Source organism: Molothrus ater, chromosome W (genome assembly GCF_012460135.2).
Source record: "Molothrus ater isolate BHLD 08-10-18 breed brown headed cowbird chromosome W, BPBGC_Mater_1.1, whole genome shotgun sequence".
Classification (NCBI taxonomy): Eukaryota; Metazoa; Chordata; class Aves; order Passeriformes; family Icteridae; genus Molothrus; species Molothrus ater.
Genome location: NC_050510.2, coordinates 7,909,757 through 7,932,781, shown reverse-complemented (window position 1 = coordinate 7,932,781; position 23,025 = coordinate 7,909,757). Strand labels below are relative to the sequence as shown.

At 39.8% G+C, this 23,025-nt stretch overlaps 1 protein-coding gene across 1 annotated transcript in view; it reads right to left on the bottom strand.

The window, feature by feature from the left end:
• Nucleotides 1-21,000, bottom strand: part of LOC118701484 (neuromedin-K receptor-like) — a 65,200-nt gene extending 44,200 nt beyond the window's left edge. Inside the window, 3 exon segments of the mRNA XM_054517769.1 lie at nt 8,219-8,369; nt 10,108-10,296; nt 20,981-21,000. Of these exon segments, the coding sequence (XP_054373744.1) occupies nt 8,219-8,369; nt 10,108-10,296; nt 20,981-21,000 (360 nt within the window).
• Nucleotides 21,001-23,025: the final 2,025 nt, after the last annotated feature.

Here is a 23,025-nt window from a genome sequence, read left to right as displayed (position 1 = left end):
AGGTATGATCCTACTCAGAAAAATTCTGGCATTTGCTCAATTAAGGACCAATAAAATTTTATGCTGTGAATTTGTTTGCCTGTTGTGAACAAAAAAGGAGGAGACAGATGTTTTTGACTCATTACAGCAAGACCAGGTCATCCATTTCATGAAAGCAAAAAAAAAGAATTATTAGGATGTTCCAGATGAGGCATTCTCAGTAGAGAACAGGGAGTTACCCCTGTGCACGACCATGGTGACACTACATTGATGGCATTCCTTGTCTGGTTTTGGTCACTTGTTGCATAAAGATGTTATATAAAAGAAGATCAGAAGCACTAGTTTCATTTATGTAACAAATGTAAGCAAAGACTGAGAGAAGAAATGGACATAAAACCATCTGTAAACATGACACCAGTGAGGGATGTTAAGTAATTAATTAAACTAACTGAGAATAATGGCATAGAGCTGTCTATAAAGAAATTTAGCCTGGGAAACTGAACTCTAGGATTGGTGAGTGTTTTAGAAGATGGAGTTTTAAGAGGATATCAAGGGAATTCTCTAAGAGTTGTTTGTGGTGACAGGCCTGAGGGCTGGTTCCTGTTCTGTTTTCATTTAATGTTTTACCATTGAAAGACACAAACTGACACTCAGTGAATAAGTGGAGAAAGCACTGGACAGCACAGTTCGACATCTTCCAGTGTCTGGCAAACAAGGGATGAGTTTGTTTTCTGAAGAGCCTTTAAAACCATCTGAGAATTCCTTCTTCCTGTTTTCTTTCTCTTTAAGTTAAGTAAGAAATGTGACACTGTGGAACACAAAACTTTCCATGACTCATTGATATGAAAATCTTCAAAAATATTTAATTTCGAGAGTAGCTTCACAAAATCTGAGATATATGACTACGTGATTATAGCCTCAGAGGAGACTGACTTAAAAGTATGAAATCATAAAGTCAGACTTATCACTTCAGGAACTTTTCAGTCACTTTGTATTTTGCTTAGGGGAAACACAGTGTATGAGCATAAGCTGCCACTTTGGTATTTTTGTTACACCTTCAGTTGCCAGAGGAATTAATCAGGGACATTTCTATGTAAGGACTGCAGTCTTTAAAAAGCATCTCTGTTTCTATTGATTGTTGGCTGATAACAGAGCAGTGGAGTGCCCAGAAGTGGTGCTAGCTGGGGCGAGTTGTTCTTCAACCTCATATTACTAAGCCTTTTTTCTTTTTGAATGTGCTGAACAAGGATTGCTAAATTTGTGAATGTGGCTGCACTCAAGTACACCTGTGGCTTTCAATCATGATAGAGCTTTGGCCGGTAAGGTGCTCACAGTGCATCAACATTTTGGATAAATGATGATTTAACTGTAGCTGTATGAAATTTCAGCTAGTCAAGCCATACAGCCACCCACACATTACAATATAAGCCATAGTGCTATGACTGTTAGATCAGTGAGATCGCCTCTTCTTAAAACAGTGTTTATTTCTCCAGCTTAATCTTCTATGTTAGCTCTCTTCTGGTATTTATTTAGTCTGTTTTGTACTTTGTTTTCATTGCCACTCTCTGCAAAGTCAAAGAGAAGACGCATTTACAGAAGATGTGTATTGATGGACCAAAAAATTACACAGGCCCCTATTTTTGGCAGGAGATACACAGTATTCCTAGTAAACTGAGCTTCTGCACCTCATTACCCCACAACAGGATGAGTAGGTTGTTTAACATATCACTCCCAGAAAGTGTAAGATCAGCTAAAGGGAAGAGGTGTGTGAGCAAAGTGCTCTGACACCACCATGGCAGTTGTTTCTGTCTGGGTGCACAAGCACAAAACGAATCTTCAAGGTGGAAATACTCATGTCCCATGAATAAATAAATCGATGAGGAAGGCACAATGGCAATGTAAGTTCTCTTCAGTAGACTGCTGTTGCATGGCAGGTTTGGGTGATCTGTAGTTCTACACTGTATGTAGGGTGAAGATGCCTTCACTGTGCATACAGGGTGTTCCAGGATTTAGTTCTCTTTGCACACCTAAACATGTCTAGTGAATATTTTGACATATGGGCAGCCTTGGCAAAACATTACCTGAAAAAAGACCATAAAATTGTGTTTCTTACTGTCTGACTTTTTAAAACTAGTCACAAGTGATGATTCAGTGTATATAAGGGCATCAGCTGTCAAGATTGGGCTTTCCCTTGAAATCTGTAGTACAAATTTGTGTAGAGTAGTTGACTGCAGGGGAGGATTTAATTGAATTTAGGATAATCAAGTTATATTTACTTTCTGCTGTATTAAACTTCTATTCCCTATGCCATTTTGAAAATGGCATATAAATATAAGTTGAGATTGCAGTGCTGGTCCCATGCTGGGATAAGCCAGAAGATGGGTTGCTTAAATAACTGGTTTTAAATAACTGACTGAAGATTTTAAACTTACCATGTCTTTATGCAGTCCCATGAGGAAGCAATTACTTTCCAACCTTGAAGAAGTCTGAGCAAATATGTAGGATAAAAGTGAAGTTTCAAGATGGTGTAGAAAGTCACATGCAAGACAAACCCTTGGACCCAGAGTGTCAAAACATTTTGTTTCACATGGCTGGATGAAAACTTTCACAAAAGGTTTTATGACTGGAGCAATATCTAACCCTAGTCTGTCTGTCTAGGCTTAGTGGTTGCTTGTTAACTAGAAGGATCTCTGATTTCAGAGTTAATTATTTGCTATCATCTGATCTGTGAGTTCATAGTGTAATATTTTCATCACCTATTTATTTTTAATAAGCTTTATATTATGAGGAGAGTCTTGTTTTTCAAATCTGTGTCAGCCCATAATTGATTCAGTATTTCAAGAGTTTTGATGCCATACTGCAATGTTTTAGACTTTGACTCTCTTGCTTTTTTTTTTCCTTTTCTCTTTTTTCCTGCCTCTTCTCCACAATAAATTACTCCATAGAGAAACAAATAATCTTCTATTTTTTTGGTCTGACCTGATTGGCTACCTTTTAATGCCAGCAAAAGTAACATTTTTTCTAACTAGTGCTTCTCTTTGTAAATTGTGGTATAAAATACATATTGATGTGTTTTCATGTAATTTATTCATATGTGATAAAGAAATAAAAAAGGAAAACCTGCATTTTTAGTGGCACTGAAAGCCAGTGAGAATTCAGGAGTATTTTTATAGCTGCACTGCTATGTAAAAACTGGAGCATAAAGACATAGGACAGTTCCTTCTGAATCAGACAGCTGCCCATCTATCCTACTGTTCAGTCCAGAGGCAGTAGAAAGTGCTATTTATCCCATGAACCTGGCCATTTTCCAGCTTCTATTTTCCTAATACTGTCTCAGCACCCAGGATTGTATTAAAGAGGAGTGCATCTCTGATCCATCCTTTCAGTATCTGCTTGGACATTAGGGAGAATTTTTGGACATCAGGAAGCATTTCTTCATTAAAAGGGTTGTCAGCCATCGGAAAAGGCTGCCCAGGGACGTGGTGGAGTCACTATATCTGAAAGTGTTCAAGAAATGAATGGACATGGCACTTAGTGTTGTGGTCTGGTTGACAGTGGAGACTGGTCAGATGTTGGACTTGTTGATCTTGGAGGTCTTTTCAAACCTTTTCCAACTCTATGATTTATGAATTTATTGTTTGCTAATTTTTCTAAAATCTTTCTTAATCCTGTGAGATCATAAGCATCTGGCAGGAGAACCTCTCAGATGCCCTTTACTGGCTTTTAATTTACCCTTTCTTAAAGTGCTCTCTCTTCTACCAACCTTGTGCTCCTCTCCTATTAGTTCTTGCATTTCAGGATTTGGTGACCAGAAGTTCTTCAGTCACTTTATCCACTACCTTTGTGTTTCTCTAAACGCTGACATCTTGTCCCTTGGCCTCCTCGTCTCCAGACTAAAAAGTGCAGGCCATTTTAATCACTTCATAAGTCCTTTGATCATTTTTAGCTGCCCTTCCTTGGACTTTCTCTAAATCTATGAAAAGGAGGGGAAAGAAAAAGAGAACAAACCAGAGAAATACGTGTGAAGTATTCATACAGGAGTTCTCACAGAGGCTGGGAAGAAAACATATGGGGCTTTTTTTCTCATTTTATACTCAAATTTGAGAAAAAGAAACACATTGAAACAATGTGGCTTTTAATCAATCTTCATTGCTAAAATAAATTGAGATGACACGTCAGGCTGTGTTAGGAGAAGCAGAAAATACAGGCAGAAGCATAAGTGTGGAGGAATGAAAATTACTGAAAAAGATGCCTGGTGGCATATTATCACAAAGTAACAGCCATGAGTAAAAGGAACAGTAAAGGAAATAGAAAAGGAGAACATTTTCTGCTCCTCTATATTCTTCCCATTGTGGCCAGGCAATAGCATCTTCTGATGAGATAAATGTTCTTTTTTTCAGCAAACTGTTATATCAGAACTGTACCTCTTGATAAAAACAATACTAATTGATTTTACTTGCAGTACGTGATTATTCCCTCTTATGGTTTAAGTAAAGCTGAAAGAATGATTGGAACTTGTTAGATAGCAAAAGCAGGGTGTGGAGACGACATCTGAGAGCAAGGATTTGCAGTGGATATAAAGAACATTTTGACCTAGCAAATCTTATAGTAATATTATGAGACACTTGTACAAGCTTGTTATGTGTGACACCATTGAGACTATAATTCCACATTATGAAAATAGGAATTGCAGGAGAATAGATGATGTTCAGCTGGACATTAGTCAGTCTCATGCCAGGAGCTTTAAGAAGAAGGGATAATGGCTGCAAAGTCCCCACATGTAGCAAATGTTCAGAAGTTCAAAAGACTGATACCAGGCAGATTTAAATGGGACAGTCCCTGAGATATTTGAGCTGTGTGTCCAAAAAAAAAAAAGGGGTTTGTAGTTTCATCCAGTCCTGAATTTTTAAATATTTGGTCTTTGACTTTACAGATACTAAGCATGACTTTGTGTTGTCCAGCCTACAGTGTGCAGTGTGAAATTCTTTGAATCCTTCTTCCCTTAATGATGCTTTCGGGAGGATTCAGGACTGTATTGCCCAATCATATATATGAAGTGATGAGACTATGTTGAACTACTAACAACTTTGTCAAGCTTCAAATCTTTTGCTGGCAAACATTGTTTCTTTTAAAGGTCTTACATGAACTGTTCACTACCTTCTTAATATTAAATTCCATTTCAAACAACCCTAATCAGACACTTTTGTGCTGTAACATTGCCTGATATGAAACATAGTCAGCTATTTAATATTTCTCCTTCATTATAAGTGCATAGATTTTACATATGTCTTGATGCCTATATACTAAATAGCAATAGAAACAGATTATTTCTTTGTCTGAAAAGGGCAAAGCACTAGCTCTGAGAGGCAAGCTGAGTTATGGCTTTATTTGGATTCCAGTCTGTTAGTTCCTCTCCATGAATAACCAATTATGATTCATCTTTTCAAATACCAGTTTGTGGTGGTTTGACAGGAAATGTGTTTTTTGGGATGCTATGGTTGGGCCAATGGATGTTCAGATTTTAATACTGGCATCTAATATGGCCATTAGGACATGGATCCGCCTCTGAGAACACGGGGTTAAAAGCAGAGCTCTCCCCTGGGAGGCTCTCTTGGGTTCCGGTGAGGAAAGAGTTTGGATCTCTCCCCCGTCCAGCTGCTGCTGCTGGGCGGGGGAGGGGAGCCATGCAGCCGGGTGAGGTAGGCCGAGGCTTGGACCGAGAGGGGAGGTGAAGAGGCCCCTGAGGATGGAAGGGTGGGAGAAGTACCAGGAGGCACCGGGCAGCCCCCCCCCCAAGAGAGAGAGAGAGTACAGCCTGTGCTTGAGACTGTGTTACCTTGAAACTTGATAACATGTGCCGGCAGCACGGCTGAGAAGGAGAAGTGGAGGCGGGGGGAGGATGCAGCGAGAAGGTGTCCAGCCACTGTGGGAGTTCCTGAGAAGGCAGAGTCCGAGTTTTTAACCCTTTTTGGACAATGAAAACTTTACAGAACATTGACCTTTCCTAGAAGAGAGATAGAGTGGAAGATGAGGAAGGAAATGGGCAAGTGTGAGAGAGGTCTGGGCGAGTGAGAAATAGTGGAAGAATAGAGAAGAATCCTAGAGGGAAGAGATGATGGAGTGGCTTTTGCTGGACTCTTTTTGTACAGCCATGGACAGAACCCTGTTCCTTGTGATACAGAGACTGCATCTAGGGGGAGGCAATGCCTCAGAACCAAGAGGGTTCAGTGTTGGTACCCCTCGGCCCCAGGGGGTGAAAAAATATGGGGGGGGCAGGTGTCCCAAAGGTGAGACTGTGCTCTTTTTGGAACGGGACAGAGCATCCTTAAAAAGACAACCCTAGAAGCAGCTCTGGTCCATGTTCAGTGGTGAGAACACTGGACAGGAAAGGAAGAGGTCACGACGGCAGATGTTCTCCGGGCGGTGCCACGAGTGACACGGAAACACACGAGGCTTCAGCTGTGTTTCCAGGGGAAGCCCATGGTACAAGAAGGACTCCTCTCCTCTTGATGAACTGAGGATTGATTGTCTGAAGGGTGGTTCTGGACCAAGAGTTGGTGATTTGGGGAATAGATGTATTGTATTGGAAATTTGGTGGGGGGAGGAGGAAATGTATTTGTAAGGTTTTCATTTTTCCTGTGTGTGTTCCTTTTTACTTATAGTTGTAGTGTAGTTGATAAAGTTTTGTTTTCTTTATTTCTAAGTGGGAGCCTGCTTTGCTTATTCCTGGTCACATCTCACAGCAGAAACCAGGGAGAGGGTATCCTCATGGGGGCACTGGCGTTGTGCCAGTGTCAAACCATGACACAGTTATTTCATGAATCCTGCTGGAGAGCACAGCAGTGTAGCTAAAGTGTTGTCATGGAGCTCTACCCATAAAGTCACTGATGCAGTTATAATATATCTGCACATAATTTAATTCCCTTGTTGCATGTCTCGAAGGTATGCATCTCTGTACTCTCACATTTAAAATCCTTTAATTAGGAATCCTCCTCTTTGTCTCTTGTATATATTTAGAATTCTAAACAGGTGCTGTTTTTAAAGTATTCAAGGGATTTAATTGGGCTCTCTGTTTCATATAGTAAAAGCCAGATTTGGTCTTCAGAGACCTCTAGTTTCTATGTCACAAGATGATTATTTTACTTAGTCATTATGATAACAGGTCCTGAAATTCTGGCATGTCCTGGTTCTGCAATAATTTAATAATTTCCCTTCCACATTTGCTTTTGCAAGATGTGTCTGTTACAGAAAGTGATTTCTGCAGTGTCCTGAAAGAAATGAAAATGTTAGTGTTCTCCAGAATTTGCAGGAGATCTCGTGCTCTCTCAGGAACAAAATATGCCCCACTCTGCTGTTGCTGCAGCCCAGTAGCATATTCCACTGTTAAAACATACAGCATCAGGAAGCAAACTGAGCAACTGAAAATGGGCTCATCGTGAATTAGATGTTTGTGTTAAGGTACCATTTTTTCAAATCTGAAAGGTTAAATACATTTTAGTAAAAAAAAATGTATCAGAAATAAAAAAGCAGAAGGCCGCCTTACTAAATAAGTAAAGTTAGGTTAAGAAAAAGAATGTTGTAGGAAAGAAACTTTCACTGCACTGCAATATTAGGAAAACTAAACTGGAGATAGTTAAATAGTTTATAAGCAATCCCAAGTCTAGTTAGTTTAAGCAATACCTACAGTGAAAGGGATTGAAAGAAAATATCTGGGAAAACTTGTTTGCATTTCTCACAAAAAAAAATTATTGTTTAAAAATCTAATTTATTTATTACAAGCAGTCTGATTAGTGCTTATCTCAAATATGCATGGACCTTAATCCCCTGAGAGCTACAGCAAGATTCACTTTTGTTTCAGTAGGATGACAATCTTACCTAACAAGAGCTAATGGTTTGCTAGCCCAGTGTTCAAAAGTCAGTATCTTAACTCTCTGAAGGCTAAACTTTTTGCCTTAGCTTCCACATAGCAGACACAGTGTGTGCTGCTGCATGTGGAGTAAGAAGTTAAAACCCAAATATTTCCTTTATTTAATGACAAATATTAATGTTATGAAAAGAACAGCCAGTGAACAGAGAAGACAACTTGTCAAACTTAATCAAATTTTGTACTGAAGTTGATCTCTCATTACTGCTATTTCAAGTGATTTGGTGTTTCTGAAAGAATTTACTGTGATATGTTGCAACAAAATTGCAGATGATTTTATAAGTATTCACTTAGTGGGGTTTACTGGAACAGTACCTTTCTCTTAGCTTTGAGCTGCTCATGATATTCGTTGGATGTGTTGCTTGGTATTTCTCCTCCCCAGAGGGTAATTCCCACCATGGAATAAGTGATGCCCATGACAAGCAGTGGGAAGCAGTAGACCAGCACAATCACAATAACATGATACCTGCGATGAAGAGATATTAAGGTGGTAAGTGCCTTCAGAGGAGCTATACCAATGGAACGGGCTGCTGCAAGTCAAGACTTCTATTTTAGCACAAAGCATGTTTTATATTAACTGACTAGTCCTTGGTGTTTTCACTGTCTTTTTGAAAGTCTGGAATTGCACTGCAAATTTATGTACATTTTGATGCATGTGCTTTGTGGGGTATCTACTGCTGAGCCTGCACTAGTATATTATGAGTGACTCTATTATTATTGTGATTAGTGACTGCAGAGTAAGGTGTGTTTGTTCATAACTAGCTGAGTTGATTTAATTGCACAGCCAAGTATCATGAGGGAAAGCTAGGCATTTGGAGCTCTAGTCTGGACCATAAATGAAAGAGAAAAAGAAGTATTTTAGTGATATATTGATGCAAAAACCCTGATAAGAGTCCTGTCACCCACCGTTTTTCATATGGCAGATCTATTGCACACAGACAACACAGATCTGCAGCCTGTGTGCAATATAGTCACCACTGCTGATGTCAGCACTGGGAAAACAAAGATAATTTCTTTTGCCTCCTGCTAGTTCCTGGTTAAATGTCAGCTTCAGATGAAATCCTAGTGAATGATAAGTGAAGGATCCCCAACTGTCACTGAGAGTGACCTTCCTGCCCTAAAGAGATATGTCTGTGACTGGCTTCTAAAGTGATAAAAATTATATGTGACTAGGAGGTCTTTCACCTGCCTCATAAAGAGCAAAAGGTCAAATTTGATTCCAGATTGTGTTCAAGGCTGAAAGTCTGTGTAACTATGTTTTTCTTAAATGTCAGTGATGACATGAAAGGACAGATGCCTAAGTAGACACTTATTCCTAATTCTACCAGAGGGACAAATAGGATATATTTAATTTAATTGACTGATATTCTCATTTTCAGAAAGTGGAAACAGTTACAGGTTATCCAGTTTTCTCTTTTGGACTAATATCTGACATAAGTAATTGTGGTAGTGTAACAGAATGAAGTGGCAAAATCCAGCCCTCCCATGAAGAAATCTAGAGAAAAAAAAACTGGTTAGGGCCTTCTCATTCTCTACAATTACCTGAAAGGAGATTGTAGAGAGGTGGATGTTTGTCTCTTCTCCCTAGTTACAAGAGAAGAAATAGCTTCAGGCTGTACCAGGGAAGGTTTAGACTGAATATCAGGAAAATTTTATTCATGAGAAAGTTTGTCAGGCATTGGTACAGGCTTCCCAGAGAATCAGTTGATTCACCATCCCTGGGTTTTTTGAAAACATGTAGGTGTGGCACTCAGGGACATGGTCTAGTGGCAGACTTGGTAGTGTAGGGTCAGTGGTTGGACTTGATGACCTTTGAAGTCTTTTCCAACTTAAATGATTCTAAGGAGAGACTAGAAAGCCTTGTTTTCCTGGTTAGGATAAAGAGGAAACTTGCTTTGAATTGCATGTTATGTTCCCAGTTCTGACCATCTCTGTCTGTATAGAAGTAGCAATCTTATGTGGAGCAATGATGGTAAAAGTGCAGCACAGGAGGGAGCACACAGATGTGGAAGAGAATAAATTTGTTCTGTTTATCACACATAATGCTTTATCATCCTTACTTAGAAATCTGGCTCTGCATATCTCAGTGATCAAAGCTGTTAGTTATTTTGCATGTAGACTATCTGCACAATGCCAGAGATTTTGCCAAGTCCATTACAAGTCTCAACACCACCATGCACAAGTTTAAAAGAACAAAAGCTTACGTAAAATGCTGTTTTGGACCACCTGGCCATGCTACATAGCAAAGAGTTCTCCCAGGCATCACCTTGGTTATGGAGTATAGGCATTGAGGAAAGGCCAACAGGAATGCAAAAATCCATATGCTCCAAATGACCACCTTGGTAGCAGTTGCAGAGAGCCTAGGTTTCAAGGGATCAATAATGGCCATATATCTGTAAAACAAAGCAAAAACCTCTGTGTAAGAACTCTTCAGAGATTCACATGTATCTGGAATCAGCCAAAGCTTAGGATAAAAGTGGAGATATTTGTCTTCCTGCAGTTCTAATATTGCTGTGCTCTTTGTGTGGTTCTGCTCCAATGAAGGCAGTGCTGAAAGGAGAAGCAGGTTCATTGGATATTATTTTGCAGCCATGGGACACCCACTTAATCATATGTATAATCAGTAGAGAAACTATTCTGCAAAAAGTTAGACCATTCTGTTACTGTACAGCCTGATGGAAAAGCAGAATGCAGCTGGATCCTCTGTTACTCTGCTAGGTCATACAACATTTATTTCTTATACAAAATTTTACAGCCAAGCTGTCAGGATTATTAGTCATCTGTCCCAAAGCTACAGGAACCTGATAAGTCCACATGCATTTATTTCAGTAGAGAGAGACTGACTTCAGATTGTCTGCCAAAGAACACCAGAGCAACCGATTCATACAGAGACTGAGAGAAGAGCCAGTTTGGAACTGGTAAAAGCACCAAGGGAAATAGACGCATAAAGCAAGAAAACATCTCATTTGCCTTCTCAGTTCCCATGCTCCCAGGAAGGATAGCATTCTTTGTGCTGCCCTGTAATTGCATTGGCAATTCAGGTATGCTGGTAACCTTAGAAGAACATGCCAAAAAAGAATCAAAATGTTTAAGTAATTACAATATAAAAGTTTAGGAAAAAAAGCAATGAGAAAAAGCATCTAGACGGACAATAATAGAAAAACAAGTCTTATTTTCTGTTTTTTGATCTCTGTTACAGGTGCAAGGAATAAGGGAGACACAGGATTTCTATCCATCATTTTTTGATGAATATCTTGTGTTTGCTGCAATTGAAAGACTCATACTCATTTCAAATAAATGAAGGAGTGATATATTTTAATTGTTACGGTACACATCTAGGTTCTTGGCAGACTTGTCCAAGGTTTTTACGTATAGACATTAACCATGAGACAATAAAAATAATATTTATAAGATAATATTCCTGATAAAAATTTGTGCAAGAATCTTTTGCATCCATATTTACGTGCTGTGGTACACAAATTTCACTCAAGATAGTCTTATTTTTTGGAAATTTTATCTTTGACAGATGAGTAATTACAGAACAGATATTTGTTTTAGCAAAGCTAACTCTGTTTATAGTTAACGATAAAATATGTGATAAATCCAACATTGGTCATAATAGTGCTATGCCTTTTCTAGTAGACGTAACTACCTTAATATCTTAAAACATCTAAGTGCTGTCAGAAACAGGGAGTGATCTAAAACAGCTTCAGTTCTGAAACATCAATTTCCATATCTGGTATTTCAAGCTTGTTAATTTTTTGTTTTTACTGTACTTTGATATTTTTTCTCTGTAGGGTAACAGTTAGTTCCCCTCTCTTTCACATGCCTTTTGGCTTTCTATTTCAGCTAAACTGGTGCATTTGGTATTACATAGTATGAAATAGTTTTGAGTGGTGGGTACCACTTGGTAAAGTCAGGTTTGTAGTCATGAGCCCCATCTTTCAAATTGAGCTGGCTTTTGTGTGGACTGCCAAGCACTGTCCAAATATTTGAAGATCTTTACTTGTAGTAAGTGATAAGCTGTAAGCATGCTTGTGAGACTCTTAAGGCATCTCCTTCTAGCCTGGAATAATTCCTTCAAATTGCTACTTTTCTTCAGATTGCACATTGCTATTATTTTATGTGCTATTGTCAGATTTCTATTATATTCACATGATTCTTATTCTCAGTTATATTACTCTTACTCCCAGTAGATACCAACAGTAGGTCTTGTTGCCTAAGATAAAATTTGGTTGTTTTATCTCCCTGTCTGCCCTTTAAAGACATGGATTGTTTGGGTGAAGTGACTCATACAGCTCTACTGATGGAACTTTTAACAACTGGCTGTCTGAGTAAAATAAGTCAAAGGCCAAGGATCAGATGAAAAGTATGCTATTTATCTTTAGAGTTCAAATCTGAATGATAAGCCAGCAGCCTAGCTATTGCACAAGATTGATTACAAATATGTAGCAGGCAGTCATTCTAACAAGCAAAATGGAAAGGAAGTAGGGGAACTTTGACTATTCCCTCAATAATAGCTTTGTGCTGGATAGATTTAGTGGAGAGTATTGACAGCTCTGTTACAGAGCCTTTGATAACAAATCTAAGTTATTCTACTTTGCCGGTACGCTAACAATTACAGTGTATTCTGTAAGTTCTCTAAGTGGCTTTTCTTAGAAACAAAATTGCTTCATTAACATAGTGAGATATTGCTTTATAACTGCAATTATTATATTCACTCAGATTTGTCATACATGTTTGGTAGCATTTTCTTAGGGAAACCATCATTGCCACAAGTAAAGTAGAAAATGTGGAATGAGCCTTCATTGAAGGTCAAGAACTACCTCCATGTTTGAACAGAATCTGGATGTTATCTCTGTAGCCAAAAGAAGCCTTGAAAAGAAGTGAGTTCTTCCTGCACTGTTAGCTGTCATTTGCAAAGGAGGCACACATGCTCCTGCTTATGATTTTGTTTGCTGTAAATGTTATCTTGCCATTACAGGTATCTAAGGGTAGTTTGTCTATCTCTTTAGGCTCAATCTGAAGTAGTGGTAGCTAAATTTTCAGTTTGCTCTCGCTTTTGATCTCTCTCCATTCAGCAAGGGTGCTTCCAGCAGGAATGAAAGCTCCTGCTAGCACAGGCTAGAAGTTCCATGCTTAGGTGTTGCTCAGAAAATCAGTGAGGTAAGGAGGTTAAGATAATGGGTATGTATGATGAGCATATTTCCCCTGTATATTACAATTCCCCATGGCTGACTACTGTCATATTTCATGGTGTAGTTCTGTCATTATGGCTAATTTTTTGCTCTGTATGATATCCTTACATATATTAAGGATGGAAAAATGCTAGCTACAAGGGGGGGAAGAGTAGGTATGCTGTCTGAATTGTGCAGTGAATGGTGCTGAACATGGTGTAGAGATATAAGAAATGTTTGAATAGGCCAGGAGTGAAAGAGAGAATGATGAGATATATAGGATCTAGCAAAAGAACTGAGACTAGGGAGCAGTTTGTTGAATGAAAAAAATAGAAGTGAAAAGAGAAAAATGAGAAACTAGAAGGAGAAGCAAAGAAAGGAGAATTGTAGAATAACAGCATATAGAAATTGTGTTGAGAGAGGAGAGAATAAGAAAGGAAACTGGGGGTCATGTAAGAGCAAAAGACATGACAGAAATCAGCCCTAGCATAGGAGAGATTCCAAGGTAAGTAGATGTGGTATAAAACCAGAACATTTTGGCAGTGTGGCTTGGTGGCAAGCCCTTTTGCCTCTGCAGGTGTATGGGAGAGAACTCCCAGAGAGTTTTTCTCTCTGTAATCAGCCAACCATAAACAGTGTGCGAGGGGAACAGCAGGACTTCTTGGGTGCTCCAATGTCATCTGTCTTACAGACTGTTCTGCTACTCCACAGTTCTTTCAAGTAGTCTGAGCTTCATCATTGAATCACAGAGTGAGTTGGAAGCGACTCATGAGAGTCATTGAGTCCAACTCCTGACCCTGCACAGGACCATCCCCAAGAATCCCACTGTGTGCCTGAGAGCATTATCCAGCTGAGACAGGCTGTGCTGTGCCCACTTCCCTGGGGAGCCTGTTCCAGTGCCCAACCACCCTCGCAGTGAAGAACCTTTTCCTGATACCTGACCTAAACCTCCCCTGACTCAGCTTCATGCTGTTCCTCCAGGTCCTGTCACTGGTCAGGAGGGTGAAGAAACCACTGCCTGTCCTGCTTTCCCTTGTGAGGATGCTAAAGTCTGCAGTGAGGTCTTCCCTCAGTTTCCTCCTCTCTAGGCTGAGCAATCTAAGTGACCTCAGCCACTCCTCATAAGGCTTCCCCTCCAGACCCTTCACCAGCCTTGTGGTCCTCCTCTAGATGCTCTCTAGACAGATTAATGCCTTTATGTTATAGTGCCCAAAATTTATGCACTTGTTCTGAAGCCAGTGACAAATGCAGAAGCCCTCATAGGTTCACCATGTTCTGTGATATTTATACACAGACCTTGTACCTCTCCACACCTCCTCTCCAGGGACTGTAAAAGATGGTAGGCATTTGAGCTGAAGAAGGATTTCTAATGCTACAAGCAACTGAAGCCTTGTTACACCACTGAAAAGCATTCTGGAGCCACACAGACATTTTTTCAGTGGGGTGCTGTGACAATTTGCTTTGCGGTCTTTGGACAGTTACTGTTCAGTCTGTCACCAGGCTTGAACAGTGTGATTCCCTGCTGAATAAAGGACTCTGAACTCCCACTGAGGTGGTTTGATTTAAAGATGGGACTTGTAATGATTTCTCACTCCAGTGGGAGCTGCTGATAGTGCCACAGATAGCTTATTCTACCCAACAAAGCAGGGATGTAAAATCTATATCGCTGAAAGGAATGAACTCATTATACTCATTTATCACAACAAGCAAAAATTATTATTACCCCACCCAACAAAACATTTATACTTGGAAATAATTATAAGATGGAATATGCATATTTAGAAATGCAGGGATGGAAATATGTGCAGGTAGAGTTCAAGCCAGCACTTCCAAGAATGTGGATTGCTCAACAACTGCACCATGTTCTTCCATGTATGACTCCAAAGCATTTTAGGTAGCACTTCAGTTTCATATGCACATCATTAGCACATGATTTCTTTTTTTTTCTGGCCATATGACATCCCACTGTCATCACTTCTCTTACAGCTTTATCTTGTGTTAATCTTTGTCCCTAATTGATTACTACTGAAGTCAGCAAGAGTCTTTCCACTGAGCTTAATGAGAAATCACTCAGGCTTCATGATACAATGGCTGGTGCATCATGGTGTACTTGCTGCTGCACTCTTTTCGTAGCTGCTGGGGTCAGAACAGATCCAGTTCCCTTCTGAACTGCTCTGTTTGTCTATAGTCTACAATTTAGACTCTTCTTTTCTTGTGTCTTGGGTTCACCAAATCAAGAAAATCTGTTTTCTCTGAAACAAAAATATAGACAGTCTTCTTTTGAATAATGTTGATAAACTCTTTAAGCCAGTAGTTTTAATAGCAGCATAATCATGTATCTCTTTTACAGTTTTCAAGTAACATGAGCCAAATAGCTGCTAAATACTATAAAAGCTTGAGAAGTTTGTGTATTATGGTCCCAACAATAGAAAAGATAAAAAATAAACCTAATTTGTCTTTTTGTAAAATAGCATAGACTGGCCAATACAGCCAGGAAGACCTTTAGTCTTTAACATATCATTTAGAAAATTGTGGCAAAAATACACAAGGTGTTATTAAAACAAAATGATGCTCAAAATTGGATCCTACAAATGCCCATTTGGAGACCCAGCTGGAAGCCTTTAATCATCCTAACTGATTTGTTTCACCTGTTTACAATGTGTTTATAAACTCACATGGGGCAAAATGTAATCATTCCAGATTGTAACAGGAAATTGGAACTTGACAAAGGAAGAGACTGAGAGAAAAATCATAATGCTTGCATGCAAGTGACTTGTCAACAGGAGACAGCAAAGCATGCTTCTTTCATGAATACACAGAGGCTGTTATTCCCTCAAGACAGAAGCTGATCTTGAGACTTTCTATTTAGAATCAACTGGTATTTAAAAAACTGAAGGAAATTTCTGTGATTCCCTGCCCTTGTTTAGAACATTGCTGTGGAAAATCCTCCAAAATGTCAGCTATATAGAGTAGACTAAAGGTGATGGAATGAGCTGAGATTTTAAAGGCATTTTTTGTATGATGAAAACAAAATCTTTAACTTTTGTATTCCTTAATCTCCATCTGCTACCTAATCTCTAGCAGATAGAGATTAAAGAATACAAAAGTTTAAGATTTTGTTTACTAGAGCAAGGCTCCTTCTTTTCTTGTGGGACTGGTTTGTCTTCATTTATTTAGTCTGACTTTCTCTGCAGGAAGAGTGGCTGTGGGCATTTCTGTAGGACTATAACTGACTGTTGAGAAAGACTGGTTTTGGTGCACTGAAGGGTCTGTTGTGCAGTGTTCACCTTAAAGCTAATGCCATAAAGAAGGTGTGTGACAACATGACAGATAAACACATGGTACATTTGAGATATCAGTGGGCAATATCCCAGGAGTATAATTTGGCCTTGGTTTACCCAGAGGAATGTGTGTTGCTCTGAGTGAATGACTATTTGTGCTTTGAGCAGGGGGAAACACTGAAGTTTTTCTGAAATCAGGAGTAGCTTCTAATGCCTTGCTTACAAGCACCTCATAACTAAAACCTAAAACCAGTAATACTGAAAGTTTCCAGGATGGCTGAGCTCTCATAAACAGCGCTTTCTGCTTGAGGAGAATCTGGTAACTGACAATGGGCTAGATTTTTATGAGTATGTAATTGATTTTATGCAATGTATTCTATACCTATGAATATTGATAGGAAAGGTCTGTCTCATAAAATGGTAGACTGACTTCCTCTGACAGAAAGGTTTCTGTTTCTCCTTTTCTTTTAATATCATCTATGTAGTCTATTGAGGACCAGTATCAGTGCAAGATCTGTAGAAACAGCTCCAGCTGCATAACCACTGTTAGTGTCTACATTTCTGCCACTGTCATCTAGATGGCTTCCTTCTTGTTTCTGCAGTTATCTTGAAATAATTTTATTTTAGTGAAACACAAATATGTGAATGATACAGCTTTCTCTCCTGGTTGGTAAATTAGTCAGAAAAACATGCATTTAGACAATAATATTTAAGAAAACAAACAAATAAACAAAACAAACCTCTCTCCCCAAAAAACTCATCACGCCAACCCTTGACTAACTTTTAAAAGTACCACAGGCTACATTGCATAGTAAACCACAGAACATATTTTAATAGTTTTCATTAAATTATAAATAAGAGTATGCCTTTTAGGCTAAGACTGTCTAAAATGAACTTCTTGTTTGAACATAAAGTTAAAACGTACTGGATATTTCCTCTCTGGAACAACAATTCTGGGGGCTTGTTACTGTTGTAAATGTTGCTTGCTTGTATTTCTCAAGATATTGGTGTATCAACCTCTTTTTTTACAGCACCTTTTGAAAGCAGCTTATTAAATAGAATATTTACTCAGTGTGACAGTGGTCACAGGGGTTCTTGGATGAGGGAAGAGACGAAAATGTTGACTCCATGTTCAGAAGGCTTGATTTATTATTTTATGATATATATATATATTACATTATAACTATACTAAAAAGAAATAGAAGGAAAAGGTTCATCTCAGAAGGCTAGCTAAGAATAGAATGGAATGAATAACAAAGGTCTGTTGCTCAGACAGAGAGTCCAAGCTATCTGGTCTGTGGTTGGCCATTAATTGTAAACATTCAAGATGGGCCAATCACAGACACACCTGATGCATTCCACAGCAGCAGATAACCATTGTTTACATTTTGTTGCTGTAGCTTCTCAGCTTCTCAGCAGGAAAAAATCCTAAGAAAAGGATTTTCATAAAAGATGTCTGCAACAACTCAGTACAAAACAAAAAGCAAAAAATAACTGTTATGCCTGTATTTTTTTTCCAGACTGCCCCAGTATGTTTTTAATAATGTAACTCTGACATGAATTTTAACCAAAACTTCAAGAAAGTCCTGTCTTTTTGCCCAATCACTATGAAATTGTACCATTGCAAGAAAAGGTTTGTTTTTCCTAGGCCTCTGCATGCTGAATCCTGTTGCCATTGCTTCAAAGTGTTCTGCAGAAACTATCTCACCTCCTTACTAAGAGAGAAAGAGAATTGTCAAGTCAAAAAAAATATTTTTAGACCCCCAGGTGATAGAGAGTCCTTTGTGATTCAGCTCTTGATATTTGAACCCTTAATGCCCTCCTATTGAACTTTCTCTCCAATTCTGAGAATTTGTAGTTTTCAGAGGGCAGCCTAGATACTGGAACCCATAAATAAGATGTGCTTCATCTTCAGATACTCTTTGAGGAAGACAGAGAAATGGGGAAGAGATTTCCTCTTTGAATTCTATGGTTTGACTGGAAAAGTAAGAATAGAAATAATAGTGATAATTTCTAAAGCATATCTTGCATTTTTTTCCCTTTGTGATGTGCAGTGACCAAGGCTAATTCCTGAAGTTGTGATTTTGAAATCATCCATCAGTTTGAAATAACATTGTGTTGCACTTTAGTGTGATAGTAGGGGTATGGCAGGTAGTTTTTTCTGTAGTTATGTGGCACCAGAGGCTTTAGGAAAAGCCAGCTTACAGTAAAGTGGCATCTTATGGAAAAAGACAGAAGCTCTGTCAATTTCTTATGGTGAAAATATTCTCAGGTATGAGTGGGAGGTCTCTAGCCTGTGAAGCACAAGAAACCTGAAAAAAACTCCATCTCCTTTTTTGTTTTTCTTGTTCTGATGCTCATCTCTCACAAGTCTTCAGTGCAAATTCTCACTTCTTTTTAAACGAAAACCATTTATTTTGAGAGATCTAAATCTGAGGGATAGGGAATGAGAGAGAGGCCAAAGGCTGCAGATCTGTTTGAGCTGAGCTCTGTGCCAGGTGTGGCAGCTGGCTGGGCAGTGCAGGTTTCCTTCTGTCACTGCTTCAGCCTCCTCCATTCACCAGTGAGCCAAGCACAAAACACTTGGTGCCAAGCTCATGTTCAAGGATGCAAATACCAGCAGATCTTCTTGATGTGCATCTCCTGCTGACACTGCTGCCATATAACCATAACACAGGGTCATGCCCTGTGCACTCCATGTCTTAACCTGCCAGAAATGTTTGAGATCATTTTTACACATATGGGAGTTGGCCCTTCTATTGCAGCTGGGAGTCATGGGTGGAGGCCGAATTGAGCGGATTTTCCAGTTGTGGCTAGGATGAGGCCTAGTAGGGGTAGTGTGGGGGTTTGGGAGGGGGTGGGAAGTTGTTGGATTTCTCAGGTGTTTGTGGAGGAGGCCAGTCATGCTATGCAGAGGATAAGTCCGACGTCTCCAATTCGGTTGTAAAGTATGGCTTGGAGGGCGGCAGTGTTGGCTTCTGCCCGACCGTGTCATCAGCTGATTAGTAGGAAGGATATGATTCCGACTCCTTCTCAGACAATGAATAGGACAAATAGGTTGTTGGCGATGATTAGGATGAGCATAGCGATTAGGAAGAATAGTAGCTAAGTGAAAAATTTTGTAATGTAAGGATCTGAGGCTATATATCATGTTGCGAATTGTAGGATGGATCATGATACAAACAGTGCAATGGGGAAGAAGATAAGAGAGTAGAAGTCTATTTTTAGGCTGATGGGGATTTTGAAGGTTATGATGAACTTTCATTCCCAGAAGGAGGTGAGGCTTTCTGTTCCGGAGTAGATCTAAATTGTTATTTGGATTAGGCTGATTAGAAAGGAAGTTTTGACTGTGTTTATGATTGTGCTGGGGGTATTTTTGAGGTTGCTGGATAGAAGGGGGAATAGTATGGGGGTGGAGAGGGTTACTAGAGTTAAGAGTATGAATGTGTTTAGGACTAGTGAGAGGTCCATTACTTTCACTTGGATTTGCACCAAGATGAGTGCTCCTATTTCCCTGTACTTTATTATTTCTGAGCACACAAGGCAGGTAACAGATACTTAATAACAGTCAGATAATAGATGGTTTGGAAGGAATATCAGTTTAAAATTTTTATGGTGCATGAAGGCCTTGAGCAATTTGTCCCAGGAATGGGAAATCAGGCAGAGTGTGATACCAAAATGTATTCTACTGGAAAGATAAGACATTTTTGTGCCAACTGCCTACTTCAGAATTTCAGTAACATTAATTTATAGTGCATGTGGTACTATTTTGTGACAATAATAACTGCTCTTACAGAATACATCTGGAGAGATTGAAGAGCCTAAGTGATATTTTGAGGATGTGAGTGTGTATATATGATGAGTTTGGGTTTTATTTTATGAGGTGAATCCTGTGTTTGTCTCATGTCCGTCTTCTGTTACAAGCTTGTATCATTACTTTTGCTGAAGTCTGAGTGTATAGAAGGATTATTAACAGCCATCAGTAACTGAAAAATGTCACAGGAAAAAGAGAAAACTGACACAGGATATGTGTGCTTCTGTAGATATATTAAAAGTGAGAAAATAAGGTGGGAAACTAGAATGACAGGTATTGAATAAGGACATACATATGCATGCTAGAAACTAGGTAACACTAAGGTTCGTAAAAAAGAGAGAAGGCTGTGCAAGAGGAGAAATAAAATTGAATATTAAATATAAAGTCACATAAAATGAATCAAATGCTTTTTTGCCTTCACAGACTAAAAACTTCCAGACATACTAGAAAGAAAATAAATGGTAAGATGTGAATAGGATCAGCAACTACTCACCATTGCTATTAGAATACTTTTAAGTCCAGAGGAGTTGCTTTTACGAAGAATTAAATTCATTGACATGTGAAAATCATTATGGAATTGCAGAGAGAAAAGTAACTGAGAAAGTAATACAGTAAATGTGCTAAAACCAGGGGAAAATGCATAGTACTAAGTGCTCTTCTGAAGGCATGTTATTTTGTGCTATATTGCTGCATCCCCAAACTTCCACTGTAATCATCAAGCATCTGCAGAGAATTTTTAGGCCTACACACAAAACAGGTTGTCTAATGAAGCAATCTCAGGACACAAAAGTAATTGCTGGCATACCTGAACAACCTTCTTTGCATGCTAAGATCTTGTAGGAAAGGACAGCAGATCTTAAGTATTAGGTGGCCTAAATTCTGCATAATTTACTGTCATTAGTATGTCCAAGAAGTGAACTGCAGTCACACACTGTATTGCCATGATCACAGATGGAGTTTAGAATCATGGATGGACCCTTTAGGATCATGCACTGGTGAGTGACAAGGGCATATTGGCTCCAGAATTATCTCCTATTCAGTTTATCTTGGACTATTTATAAGTTTGTCCACATAACATAGCTAAAGGAACTGTTGCACTGGAAGCAATGGAACTGTGCAGTGTGAGCTACAGAAGAATGCAGGAATGAATGCCCATGAAGCAGCACAGCATAAAATCCCTGCTGCTTCTGGTGCCTGAAACAACTTGGTTTGAACTATCTGTGCCATCTCTGCAGTAGATTGCAAACAGCCTGCTGGAAAAGGAGAAAGCAGGGAAAAAAACCCACTAGGCGCGGAGGGGGCTTTTTCGGCGCAGCGCAAGGCAGCTCCGGTTTCGGGTTTGCCGCGCGGGCGGGGGGGCTCTGTCTATCCCCCGGCACGGCGTGGCGAGTTCTGATTCTGTGCTGCTGCTGGCGGCACTTTTAAAAGCAGTACAAGCAGCTGCGTAGTGCAGGGCTAAAGGTCTGCGTGTTTTCACTTGTTAACTGCGGTTTTTGGAAATCCATAGCTGATTTGGTTTTTTTGGTGATTTACAGAAACCAGCAGACCAATTGGAAACTTTAAATAAAGAGGCACTGCAAGATGTGGCACTTGCAGCAAAAACCTCTTTACTTCTCATGCATGATGAGTCAATGCCAACAATGCATTTTTCTACTATTAAACAAGGGACAGATCAAAGTTTTATCAAATTTGTGGACAGACTTAGAGATGCTCTGGAGAAACAGATAGAGAGCACAGAGGCAAAGAAGGAACTCTTATGTAAACTTGCCTTGAGTAACTCAAATGAACAATGCAAAGCCATTCTGAGGTCTCTACCCGTGGATACAGACCCTACCATAGAGCAAATGCTGGAATGCTGTACACGTCACATGTGCACTGAAAATACAGTGGCCCAAGCAGTTGCTAAGGGTATTGCTGAAGGAGTTTCTGGGGCATATGCAGTAATAGCTTCTAAAGACCAAGCTAAATGCTATCACTGTGGGGATCTTGGACATTACATAAAGGACTGCCCAGAGAGATCACCTCCCCAATACCACTGTAACAATTATCAAAGACCCCAGAATCAGCCGTGTTACCAGCAGCGTCTGGGAAACGCCTTGCACAGCCCGGTGGAGCCCCGGGCGCTGACAACAAATCAAAGGCCACCCAGACCCAACCATGCACCATCCCAGGAGGTTCTGGACCACAAGAAGAGGACCCAACACACGGGGCGATACAGATGGGAACCCGCCGCCAATTGGTAACTGCTTTGTCCATTGACTTTAATAATGAGAATGTTCACCGTGTTCCCACAGGCAAATATGGGCCAAAAGGTGGTCCTTCAGACATTTTAATTATAGGTGACTCTCTTAATAGCCCAAAGGAAATTTTCGTTGTTCCAGAAGTGCTGACAGTGCATCCAGGACAAGAGATCCTTGTCCAGGTATACTGCATAGACTTACCATTTTTTCTTTCAAAGGGAACTCCAATAGCACAAGCCTTCTTACTCCCAAAGAATCACAGGGAACAGATTCCTCTTAACCCTACAGCTATGTGGGCACAAGTTGTGGGACCATCCAAGCCTACCATCGAGTGCGGCCTTACCTGCAAAGGGGAGAAGACCCACCTACCAGGGATGCTCTACACCGGTGCTGACATGACCATCATCGCCCGCTCAGAATGGCCAGCACACTGGGATCTACAACCTGTTGCAGGCATGATTTCCGGGATTGGTGGAGCTACAGTATCCATGAGAAGCAAGAACAACATCCTCGTGGAAGGGCCTGAAGGCAAGCTGGCAACCATCCGCCCATTCGTGGTAAGGGCCCCCATCACCCTTTGGGGCAGAGATGTTCTATCCCAGTGGGGAGC